This window comes from Aphidius gifuensis, linkage group LG1 (assembly GCF_014905175.1).
Source record: "Aphidius gifuensis isolate YNYX2018 linkage group LG1, ASM1490517v1, whole genome shotgun sequence".
Classification (NCBI taxonomy): Eukaryota; Metazoa; Arthropoda; class Insecta; order Hymenoptera; family Braconidae; genus Aphidius; species Aphidius gifuensis.
Window position 1 is genome coordinate 27,646,396 of NC_057788.1, and position 12,786 is coordinate 27,659,181.

Sequence of the window (12,786 nt, forward strand, 5' to 3'; positions counted from 1 at the left end):
TTTTTTTTCTTTCAGGAATGGAATGACTACAAGCTCAGGTGGAATCCTGAAGAATATGGTGGCGTTGAAACAATTCACGTACCATCAGAACACATCTGGCTGCCTGATATTGTACTTTACAACAAGTGAGTCATAAAATAAAATCTATTTTTAAATTAGATTTATAAAAATGATTAAAATAAAAATAACACTTAAATAGATTATAAATTTTGCAGCTTAAAAAAAGCACAATAAAAAAAATTAATGTTTAAAAATCTAAATTATTTATAAATGACATCAATATTAAATAGATTTTTTTTTTTTTAATCCCACACAAAACAAATGCATACACTTTTTTTTTTTTTTTGCGTTCCATTAATCGCATTATCTCATTAGGAAAAAATAGAGTAAAAAAAAAACCACTCAGTGAAAAAGAAAAAAGGGTATTTTGCAGTGAAAAAATAGTGGAAACACATTTTGCACTGAAATTGTTAGAATGTCATGTAAACCCATACCTTCATGTAGCCATTACAATTTCCGCAAGTTTTACTCGCATAGTCATCACTGAAACATTTTATCTACCGCTATCTTTTTCTCATTTTATTTCACTTGAGTAACCGAAAATTCGATTGTCATCAGAGATACACTGAATCAATGCGACTGCGCAAACAGAGAAATATCTTTTTTTTTTTTATATATATTTTTTCCTTTTGTTTCTTTACCATCTTTTATTCAATATTTCTTTTTTTTTTTGATCATCCCTTTTTTTTATCTTTCTCTTCACGCTCATTTCTTTTTTTTTTTTTATTTATTCTACATTCGGTTTTTTTGCCGATGCACTTTTCTCAATGTGGTAAAGAAAAACATATAAAAAGATATTTTTTTTATTTTATTATTATTACTTTAGACTGTATACGAATAAATTTATCATCAAAAAGATTTAAAAATAAAATATACATAGTAAAAGAAACCGACAATTCACATTAGCCAGTATACCAATACGACTTGGTTTTTAAATTGCTATACAGTATCTTTGTATTTGTAATTTTATTTTACAACAAACAAATTTATCTTAATATGTACGCGTAACTGGAGAGTGCATTAAAGTGTATGTATATACTTTGAGAGATCATAAGAGTACGTTGAAAAAAAAATTTTATTAGCATAAGAAAAAATATCTATAGCTTGAATTTGATGCTAGATTAAATAAAGGGATATATAGCCTGGACTTTGATAGCAGTGAATGAGAAAATGATGTTGCATTTTGCAATAGAAATTTAGTAGTTTGGCTAGCTGGTTTTGCTTTAAGAAAAAAAATAAAACCTGTTTGAATTTTCAATGATGAATTACGTAATATCGGTTTAGTTGAACTATAGAAGTTTTCTCTTCATTGGATAAAAGTTACATAATTCAAAAAGTATATGTATGTATTTTCTTTTCAAGAAAAAATAAAAAAAAAATATATACTTGCTGACATGGCAATAACGTGTGTTTAAAAATGAACTGATAAGTCGACAATGTATATACACACATTAGTAAAAAAAAAATATCAAATACACACATTCAATAGAAAAAAAAATCTTTATGACAAGTATAAAAAAATATATTTTTAATTAGTCAAGTACAGTGAATTTAAAAAAAATAATAAAAATTAAATTTCAATAGTAAAAATTATATAAATTATTTTTAATGATACGTAAAAAAAAAGTATTATTTTTAATCATAAAAATAAATAGTTTAATATATACGCATGTGCAATGAGTCAAGTTTGTGATATTGAACACTACCCTATTTCTTTTTTTTTTTTACCCTGTTTCACATTGGTGTATATTGCACAAAGCAACGAAGGCAGCTTGGTTTCCGTTACGCTCAGCTATACACTGAAAAATGATAGTATATAACAACAAAAAAAAATAAAAAAATAAAACAACTCTTCTATGCATTCATACGAGGCCTCACCTTTGCAGCCACCAATCTGTGTGGAGTAGTGTTTTGTATATAACACACAGTGTGCCCTAGTGCAATGCTTTTTTGTTTATCAAATTTTTTTCTCAAAAAAAAAATTTAAAAAAAAAAAAAGCGTCAATCTATTTATGAGCTTTTATTAGTAAATTGTATTTTTTTTTTTTTTTTTTTAATTAATAAATTACAAAAGGATAATGTAGTTATAAAAATTTATTATTTTTTATATTTATTATTATCAAATTTTAAAAATGTATTTTTTATCTTCAAAGAAATTTATTTTTTTAGCATTAACCATCAACATGACTCTGAGTTTGACTCTCGATATTTTGACATTCACCCTATATAAATTTTTCCCACGTATAAAATTTTTTTTATCCAAAAAAAAAAAAGAGGGTGTGTATATAGGCTTTTTTTTTTTTTATAAGATAGTTTATATTATCGATTTTTTCATATAGTTACCCACTATACTCATTTCCACGAGCTTATCGTATTCGGGCCAGGGAGAGCAAACAATTTCGCCCAGAACAACGTGCAGCCACTCATATACCAAAGGGACGTCAAGCGCAGTGACCTCGTGATCTTCTCTCTTCCTCTCTCTTTTTCTCTTTATATATACATATTACTCATAGAGATGAGCATTCATTTTTTTCTTCTATATATTTTTCACATTCTATTTTGCTTTTTTCATCCCTTATTCTCTGCAGCATTCAGTCTTCTTTTTTTTTTTTTCTCTTGTTTCATATTTCTTTTTGACAATACATATATTCGCTTACACAATTATATAGATACATGCACACACATCACCATATTATTTGCTCTATATACCAATGTGGTGAAATGTTAAGTTTAAAATATGCGAAGAACGTTGCTACGTGCAAGAGAATCTCGTTACTCCATTATCACTGGATTACCACATCTGAAACTCACGTACCAATCCATTGTCGGCATTTCATCTCAAGTGTCCCTTTTTTTTTTTTTATTTTTTTATATCATATCAAAACGTCAGTGTAGCTTATATACTTAAAACATGAACATACAAAGATTTAAAAAATTAAAAAATAATTTATTAATTACTGTTTTTATTATTAATACATAATTTTAATTATTAAAATTTCTTTGTAAATTTAAAAATCATAATTTGTATTTTTAATATTTGTTTTTTTTTTTTCTTTTTAAATTTACTTTATTTGTTATTTTAAAAATTTAATGTTGCATATCTAATGGTTTTTCTTGAAACTCACCTTGCATATATAATTTATTTTTTTAATATATTTTTTTTTCACTTGACTAATTGTATTAGCCGTAGGCCTTTGTAGAATAGATTGTGATGCACTCGAGTTGTTGAGTATGGCACACGGGGGACCATTACAGAGTGGAGGCCATGAAGGTGCTGGGTGACCTAAAATATGCCGAGTGCATGGCCCTGTTATGCAGAGTACTAGTAGTCACCCTCTGGCTACCAAACTCTACCCTTTATATGTTTTTTTTTTTTTGTTGCACTTTTCTTTCTTCTTTTTTCACTCGGACGGGGCTGGGCGTATATCTATTATTTTATCGATATACTGTCAAATTTTTTAAATTATTAATTTTATTTAATTTTACTATCCATAATTTATTGACATAAATTATTAATTTTTTTTCTGTCATAAAATATCGTATAAATATAATAAAATTATTACTGTCAGCATGTAAATATTTGTCAATGTTAACCGAATAATAAATAAAAAATATTTGACAAAAATTGTCATTAAAGAGAAAATTTAAAAAAAAAATATTCATTTTTAAATAAATCATTCAATAAAAATATTAAAATCAAGTAAAATATTTTTAAAAAAACTAAGTAAATAAAAAAACAAAAATTTGTGATAACTTTTTTGTAATAAATTTTATCGCAATCAAGAAATATAAAACACAAATACCAATCGACAATTTTATTATTATTATATTTTTTTTATACATGTTGAAAGTTAAAATTAAATTCACCTATAATGATTCTGAATGAATGGGAAGGAAAAAAAAAAAATCCAAATAAACGAATGGGGATAGGGTGGCAGTTCGATTGGAAAATAAATTCCGAGTTTGATAAGAATTTTGTTCAAATGCAATTACGAATTGAGTAAATCGAGGAAAAATATATCGTTTGAGGTTTATCATAGTGTTGGTAAATCAGTTTGCAAAAGTATTTTTTTTTTTTTTAAATAAAGCTCAATAGATTGGACAGAGAGAAAAATTATTTAGCGACTTTGATTGTTTATAATTTTTTGTCTTTTTTCATACGTTGATTAAAGTAAAATAAATATTTTCTTAAAATTTGTGAAGTGTCAATTGATTTTGTAATAAAACATTTATTTTTTTTTTATATATCTTGGCATTGAGTACTGAATATAAATTGAAAAAAAAAGTCAAATTAAATAGATACAGACGTAATCACAGTGCCAAAAATAATAGAAAGATAAAATATTTAAGATAATAAAAATAAACCAAGTATCCATAAAAAAAAAAAAAAAGAAATAAATACAAGATAAAATCAAATAGAGAAAACAATAAATAAGTATTCTTTCGGTTTGCGGAAGTAATATTGGATAAGAATTTGGAAGAAAATAGTATTTTTCGCAGGTCAATGTGATTATTTTCTCGTTGAAATCTAGAAATATTTCGTTGAGAGTTCCGGTAAAATAGTTGCTAAGGCCAATTGCCAATTTCAAACGTTTTGATATTATCTTGGATCAAAGTTTAAGCCCACATACATCCATGATTCAATATGACCCGATATAAAATTCCAATATTTATTTATCACCAACGGCGTCAAAAGATACATTCTTTCTTATTTGGCACAACAAATAAAAATAAAATAAAATATAACTTCTAAATAACGAAAACTAATGAATCTTAAAATCATTAATCTTTAATATATATATAAATTATAATTATAAATGATATATATTTATTTTTTTAATAATATTAAATTATCAATCTAACTTTTATTCCAAATGGCTATATTATTAGATTAATCAATCGTAAATGAATTCATATCAAAACTCACGACTTTCAGCATTTAGAAAATACAATCTCGTGAGATTTAAACTAAATCGATTAAGTTATTTTCTTTTGAGAGATTCTTCTTGTCCCTTGTTGAAGACTTGACTGTCCCTAGATGCCATTGTTACTATTTTCTGTCTTTCTTATATCACGCTTATACAAATACACCCATATGTATTTATCATTGTGTCTCTCTTCTTGTTTCATTGTGTGTCATCACACTTTGACCAGTCTGTAACCACACTCGGCAGGCAACCAACTTGCAAAACCACTAATAAACCAATGAGTTAATCTTAAAGACAGATGAATCTATTCACGCTACATGTGCAAGTCAACTTTAAAATCCACAATGAGTTATTTATTTTTTATTTTTTATATATAATACATGCTCTTCTATTTTTATTTATTCATTTTTCTTTTGACATTTATATATATTCGAGTTGAAAATCCCATGTAGTCTCGCTCGTTTTTACTTCTGACGAGAAAAACGTGCAAGGTGAGCTTGCAAGCTTGACCATACTTTATACATCACGTATATACTCAACTACTCAACTGTGACATACGTGGTCTAATCAGTAAAAGAAAGAAAAAAAATTAAATCATCTATTTTTTTTTTTTGATTAATTTTGATATAACTTTATTGTTTAATAATTTTTGAATATTTATTATGAATGAGCAATAAAAAAAAATTAATATTTTAATAAAAATAGTTTTAAGATAAAATTTTATTATTATTACTAGATAAAAAAAAAAAGTCTAAGCTTCTTAAGAAAATTGTTTTTATAAATTTTTTTTTTTTAAATAATTTTTTCAATGATATTCAAAGGCAAACACAAACTTTGATCTTATAAAGTGTAAATTGCATATAAATATTTTAACCCTAAGCACTAAAATTTTACTTTATGATCTTGTATATAAAAGTACTTATTTACTAAAGAATTTTTGTAAAGAAAAAAAAAAAAAAAAAAAAAAAATTTAACATAAATTTTATTTATTATTTTTTTATGAATTTGCAAAGTCTTAAAAGTATCCCTAAAATTTTTTTGATCTTTGATGTTGTTAGTGTCTTGATAGATGTATGTAAAATAAATATAAAGAAAAATATATACTTAGTATATATTTTGTAATTATAAAATAGTTTTAACATGTATTAATATATATACATAATATTAACCCACATATGTAAACATGCATATGCATTCTAGTGAAGCTCTATGAGAATGAGATAGGTATATATAAAATACAGTAGACTCAAGGGAGCTTTGTATGCAGGTCGAGATGAGGGGCTGTGTGTTTTTTTAATTCCACTGGGCTGTTTTTAGTAAAGTTTTGTACATATTATGATGCTAAAATACATACCACTAAATAAGAGTCATGCTGAGTAATCATAAGGCTACATAAGTTACAGAGAAAAATAATAGTTTATAAACAAAAAAAATATATATATATTTTAATTACAAAAAATAAATAAAAAAAGTAGCAAAGATGAGGGAGGATCAGATATAGACTAGAGATTGCAATCCAGAGTGTCAAGTCAAGTGAACAAATGCGATTTTATACGGATTTTCTTGTATGGTGCAGTAGTACAAGTCAATATATGGGCTGACTATATTTTATATATTTTTTTTTCTTCATACATACGCGTATGTATTGCATACATGTATATAAAATAAAAAATACATGCTGTACATTTTCTATCAACCATATCAACCAAGCAGATACTTATACAATTTAAAAAAAAAAAAAAATTTTTTTTTTTATATATAGCTTCTTTGACTTGAATTTTCAAGCACACTATTGATAATGAAATAATTTTTATATTTTTCGATCTTTAATATTTTTTAATAAAAAATAATAAAAATTTTATAATTAAATATAATTTTTTATAATATTGATTTTTAAAATTATGTTTTTTTTTTTCCTTTTCTTTACAAGTTTCGACATTAAAGTAAATTTAAGTTTCACTAGTGATGACAAAGGTGGAATGAGTAAACTCTTGGATAGTTTACTTCTTGCACGTATCTAGGCGTCTACAACGCCACGACATTTCCGCAATAGCAATGCTGTTACATCGATTTTTCTCTCAATGTGTATATGTACATAGAAGACATGTTACAATTTATATATATATATATTTCTTTCCTTTATTTTAATGCTCTGTGAACTATTGCAACAACCCCCATGAACAAGGTTTAATATTGTCTGGTATTCAGACATTTTCATGTGTAGTCTTCCATCGTCTTTAGTATTGTTGAATTCAAATTTAAACAGCATGAGTTATATATTTTCATCACTAAGCAATTTTTACATCTTTTAAATAATTTTTTTTTTTTCATTTTATTAATTTTTTTTCATGTTTTTTCTGTAAACTACTTGGGTATATTCAAAAAAATTTTATTTTGTATACTCAAGTGTTTGGAATAAAATTTTACGATTAAACGATGTGTCTATTTTTTTAAATTCTGTAATAAATTATTTTTACTTTTTATCTTGGTTAAATATTAAGATTAAAAAAAAAAGGAAATTTTTATTTGCATCGTTAAAATAATATTGTAAGAAAAATATGTAAATAAAATTTGTATAAGAAAATAAATTTTGGTAGTATATAAAAGAGATTATTTATTATGAAAATATGTGAAATATGATTAAGTAAATTTTGCGGTTATAATGGTAAATGATTTTTTAATTTAACAAAGGCTTTTATCGTGAAGTCGTACATTGCACCACATTCACATCGTATCGTTGTATATCGATCTTCAACAGCCGCCGGCATTCAGCCAGCCAGCCACGTCTCTTTCCACGCGACACACCCGACTCCACCCTATATACCCAGGGTCACAACCATGCTAGACTAAATCTCCGGGCTTTAAGAGAGCATGAAACCCCTTTACCCTTCAGGCAATGCCGCTAAATTTTCCAACTTTCGGCCGATTCAACCGCCTTTTTTTTTTCTTTTTTGTTTTTCTATTTTTTTTTTTTTTTTTTCTACATATACTTTCTTTTACCAACCCTCCTTTTTTCGCTAAGTTTTACGCTGGCAATTTGATATATCGCAGGCCTTATGCTCGTTCTCTTACAAACGATAAAAAATAAAAAAAGATCCCTGTGAATTTTGTTACAAAAAATAATATATAAAGGTTCATATATCCATTTATATATTATATATAACCTAATTTTTTTTTTTTTCATATTTTTCGTCTTCTATACATATATTTTTTCAATAAAATATCTCTTCCAATAACGATAAATATTTCATATTACCATTTTTTATTAAATACACGTATCATGTTTTATAATATTGATGGAAATTTGAAAATAAATAAAAAACATCAAGATACAAGGGACAAAAAAATACCAAATTAAAAATGATAAGCCTTTTTTTGGAATGAAATAAATTTAAAATTAAATTATGTATCGAGTAAAAAAATATTTGAGTTTGTTAATTAAATTAAAAAAAATATGTATTACATTAATTCCCAAGTAAATAATATTTTTAATTTAAAAATAACAATGATAATTATGATTTTAAATTAATAGTTTGATATTTTTTAATTTACTAAATTTTTTTGTTTATTTTAATTATGTTTCAGTGCCGATGGTAATTATGAAGTTACGATAATGACAAAGGCAATACTGCATCATACTGGAAAAGTTAAATGGAAACCACCAGCAATTTACAAATCATTTTGTGAAATTAATGTTGAATATTTTCCATTTGATGAACAAACTTGTTTCATGAAATTTGGCTCATGGACATATGATGGTTATACGGTAAATAAAATTTTTAAATATAATATATTATATATATTTTTACTTTCTTGTTTATCCTTTATTTATTTTTATTTTTTGCTTCACTTTAAAGTTATTATGAGGGTTCGTAACAAATACATACTCATAAACTGAGAAGTTGGAAAAAAAATTGACACCTTTTCAATATTATGATACACATGATTCATCACATGGCATGCATACAAGTTGACTTCCCATCGCTTTTCATACATTTTTTTATTTTTTTATTTTTATTATTCCTTTTGCTTTTCATGCTTCAACTTCACATCTACTTCTTGAGCATGCTATTCTATTTTTGAGTGAGCTTCATTGAAGGTGGATTTGCTCTTGGCAGACAAATCTTCTGTCCATGAAGCTTTTACAGACATATCTTGAAAAGATAAATCCTCCAAGAGTACCTCATTAAACTCCAAAGTTCAACTATGTTTATAGAATAAAAAAATTAATATAAAAAAATTTACTTCAATGTTTGTTGAATTTAAACAACGTTGTATGTTTATATTTAAAATAAAAAATTTAAAACTTTATTTTGATTTAATTTTACATAACCAATTATTCTATGACTAGATCAAAAAGAAAAAATTTTATTCAAGATATAATGAAGCTGTAATATTACATACAAATTCACAGAATTTTAATTCAAATTTACCATGTAAATATAATTATTTTAAATTCGTTTGATGTTTACATTTTAGTTGAGATTTGATTAACAAAAAAAATTTTATATTCATTTAACATATTAAAAAAGAAAAGAATTTTTTTTTCATATGAATTAATCATTTGTTATTTAACATAGTCTATAATAATCCTCAATGAAATAATGAAAATAATTTTTTTTTTTTTAAATAAGTATATAAAAGAGAAAAAAAAATAAAATATGAGTAAAAATCGTACTAGTAACCCTCAGGCATTTTCTCCGATAAAAACTACTCCCAGTAGATTTTAAACTCTAGGCTAGGCAGTTGTAAAAAAAAAAAAAAAAAGGAAATGGGATAAAAGTCGGTAACGGAGCCCATAGCTAACAAGAAAGTAAAGGCTTCTTTTGTTAAGTTCCTCCTTGCATTTTCTTTGCACACTATGAGCTTATTCATACAGAAAATTTCGACGTTGTCTTGTGGCAGGCAGAAAAAAGAAAAAAAAAAAAAAATGATAGAGTAGAGAATAAGGTTTTTATATCGTTATCCTTAAAATAGTATATGAATAAAAAAAATTGACTTAAAGTTTTTTTAAGTTATATTTTTGTTGTATTTTATAATACAAAAAAATAAATCTTAAAAAGTTGAATAATTTAAGACAAAGTACTTATTATATTCATAGAAATTCTAAAAACTTTTGAAGGGTCAAATGTTGATTGGTAGAATAAATTTTCAGTCATTCATTTTAAATATATGAGATAGTGTTTGGTCAGTGGTCATAGATTGTGTATATGTGTATGCTCAGACGAGATTATATGCCAGATCCTTTGTCTTTCGCTCTAGTGGTTACAAAATGCATAATTTAAGAGTCGATTTTGTTGAATATTTCATTGTTCAGTAGCATTGCAGATCATTGTGAACTTTTACACATTAAAATTATATTATAAATGAATTCATTTCTCTGTATAACAATGTCTGTCGGTTTTGACTTTGATTTCTTTTTTTTTTTTTTTATCATTTCTTCTATATTGTAAATTTAAAAGAAAAAAAATTTAATCATCATAAGAAAGAATAAAATAGAGTATGAAAAAAGTAGAGTATAAAATAGATAAAAAAAAAAAAAAATTTATTTCATTTTCTTTTTCTGTTTATCTATCATGGATAAGATTATTTATTTTTTATTTTTTCTTCGTCTTCCTGACATGCCTGGTTGCAATCTTTTTTGTCATTTTGATAAGAAAAAAAAAAAAAAAATCCAGCTGAATGAACGATGACTAGTCATTGTGAATGAACATTTGACTTATCAGACAAAAAAAAAAAAAAATTTCTCCTTTTTTATATTGGCATTATTGATTTATCAATTTACTTCAAGTTATCATGTTTGTGTGTACATAGAATTACTTTTGTTGTCTCCAACAACAACAACAATAAATCTCTTCCACCAAAAATAATGATTGGATAAATAAATTAATATTTGTTGTAATATTTATATGTTACAGGTTGATCTTCGACATTTATTTCAAACAGAAGATTCAAATAAAATTGCTCTTGGTATTGATTTAACTGATTATTACATTTCTGTTGAATGGCACATAACAGATGTACCAGCAGTTAGAAATGAAAAATTTTATTCATGTTGTGAAGAGCCTTATCCAGATATAATGTTTTACATAACATTAAGAAGAAAAACATTATTTTATACAGTTAATTTGATAATACCATGTGTTGGTATATCATTTTTATCTGTACTTGTATTTTATTTACCAAGTGATAGTGGTGAAAAAGTATCATTATCAATATCAATATTACTATCATTAACTGTATTTTTTCTTTTACTTGTTGAAATAATACCACCGACATCATTAACTGTTCCATTACTTGGTAGATATTTATTATTTACCATGGTACTTGTAACACTATCTGTTGTTGCAACAATTGGTGTATTAAATGTTAATTTTCGTTCACCAGTAACACATCGTATGGCTAGATGGGTACGTGTTGTATTCATTGAAACATTACCAAAATATTTATATATGGAAAGACCAGGACAAGATGATGATGATAATAATGATAATAATGATAATAATGATAATGATCAAGATGATTATGAGTATGATGATGGTGAAGAATTTGATGATAAACCACCAGAAGTTATATTAAATGATGTGTTTCATGTACATGAGACTGATAAATATGATCCATATGGTAATAGATACAGTGATGGTTATGATGTTACTGATTTACCTGGTCTTCCAACAATACCACCAGTACCAGTATCAACTGTATCAACAATACCACCTGGTTTAATTAATGATATACATTGTATACCTGGTCCAACTGGTATTGAATCATGTTATGATGAAACACTACCAGCATTACCATTACCTGGTCCTGATGATGATTTATTTGCACCAGCAAGTCCTGGTTATGTACATGATGATATTAGTCCAACATTTGAACAACAAAATCCTAGAGCTGTCGAAAAAACTATTGATGATGCACGATTTATTGCTCAACATGCTAAAAATAAAGATAAATTTGAAAATGTAAGTTATATTTTTATTATAATATTATTGTTTTAGATAATTTAGTTATTTTTAGTATTTAATAATTATATTTAGTGGGTTATTGGATTATGAAAATGATATTTAAATAAGAGATTGATTCGTCTGATTAATCATTGACTCATACTCCTTATAAAAAAACATAATATTAAGCATTATTTTATATGATACAATTAATTTAATAGATATAAAGCTGTTGCAATTTATTAAAACAAATATTATTCTCTTCAAAGTATATGTTTTTGGTTAACTTTGAATGATATGAATGGAGTCTTTGGTTTTGATTCACTCGAGCCTTAAGGCTATTGAGATTTAACTGAGCAAACAACAACAACAACTACTTGTGTAAAACATGTTCATATAAAAAATAATCAATGTTTATGATTTGTGTGTGTGTTATTGCCAGAAGCTGTTGTTACAAAATATCTCAATTACAAACTTAAAAATGTATCATAAATTATTTATTATTTTATCGCTTGATTTGGTTAATTTTGCATTATCACTATATTTTTAAATTATATTTGATTTTTATCAAAATCAACAACTCGTAAATTATTTATTTTAAATGATATTTTTTTATTCTTTTTGTATTTATCAAAAAAAAAAAAATATGAGTTATCATTTTTATCTTTGTAGAATACTTAATGTCTTTTTTCAACAATATTAGCCGTATTTTCACTTCACTACTTTCAATTGGCTTTTAGCCGGGAAACCAATGAATTCATTGCCGTCTGGCGAAAGTTTACAGTTCACTAACTAATTTTTACCGGATGAAATTTTTATTTTTTCATATTTAAAAAATAAAAACTAAAAAA

The 12,786-nt window shown here is 25.2% G+C and overlaps 1 protein-coding gene across 1 annotated transcript in view; it reads left to right on the top strand.

The window, feature by feature from the left end:
* Positions 1-12,786, top strand: part of LOC122859340 (acetylcholine receptor subunit alpha-like 1) — a 62,383-nt gene that overhangs the window by 39,367 nt on the left and 10,230 nt on the right. Inside the window, exons 4-6 of the mRNA XM_044162825.1 lie at positions 16-125; positions 8,574-8,754; positions 10,907-11,953. Of these exons, the coding sequence (XP_044018760.1) occupies positions 16-125; positions 8,574-8,754; positions 10,907-11,953 (1,338 nt within the window). The remainder of the gene's footprint in view (positions 1-15; positions 126-8,573; positions 8,755-10,906; positions 11,954-12,786) is intronic.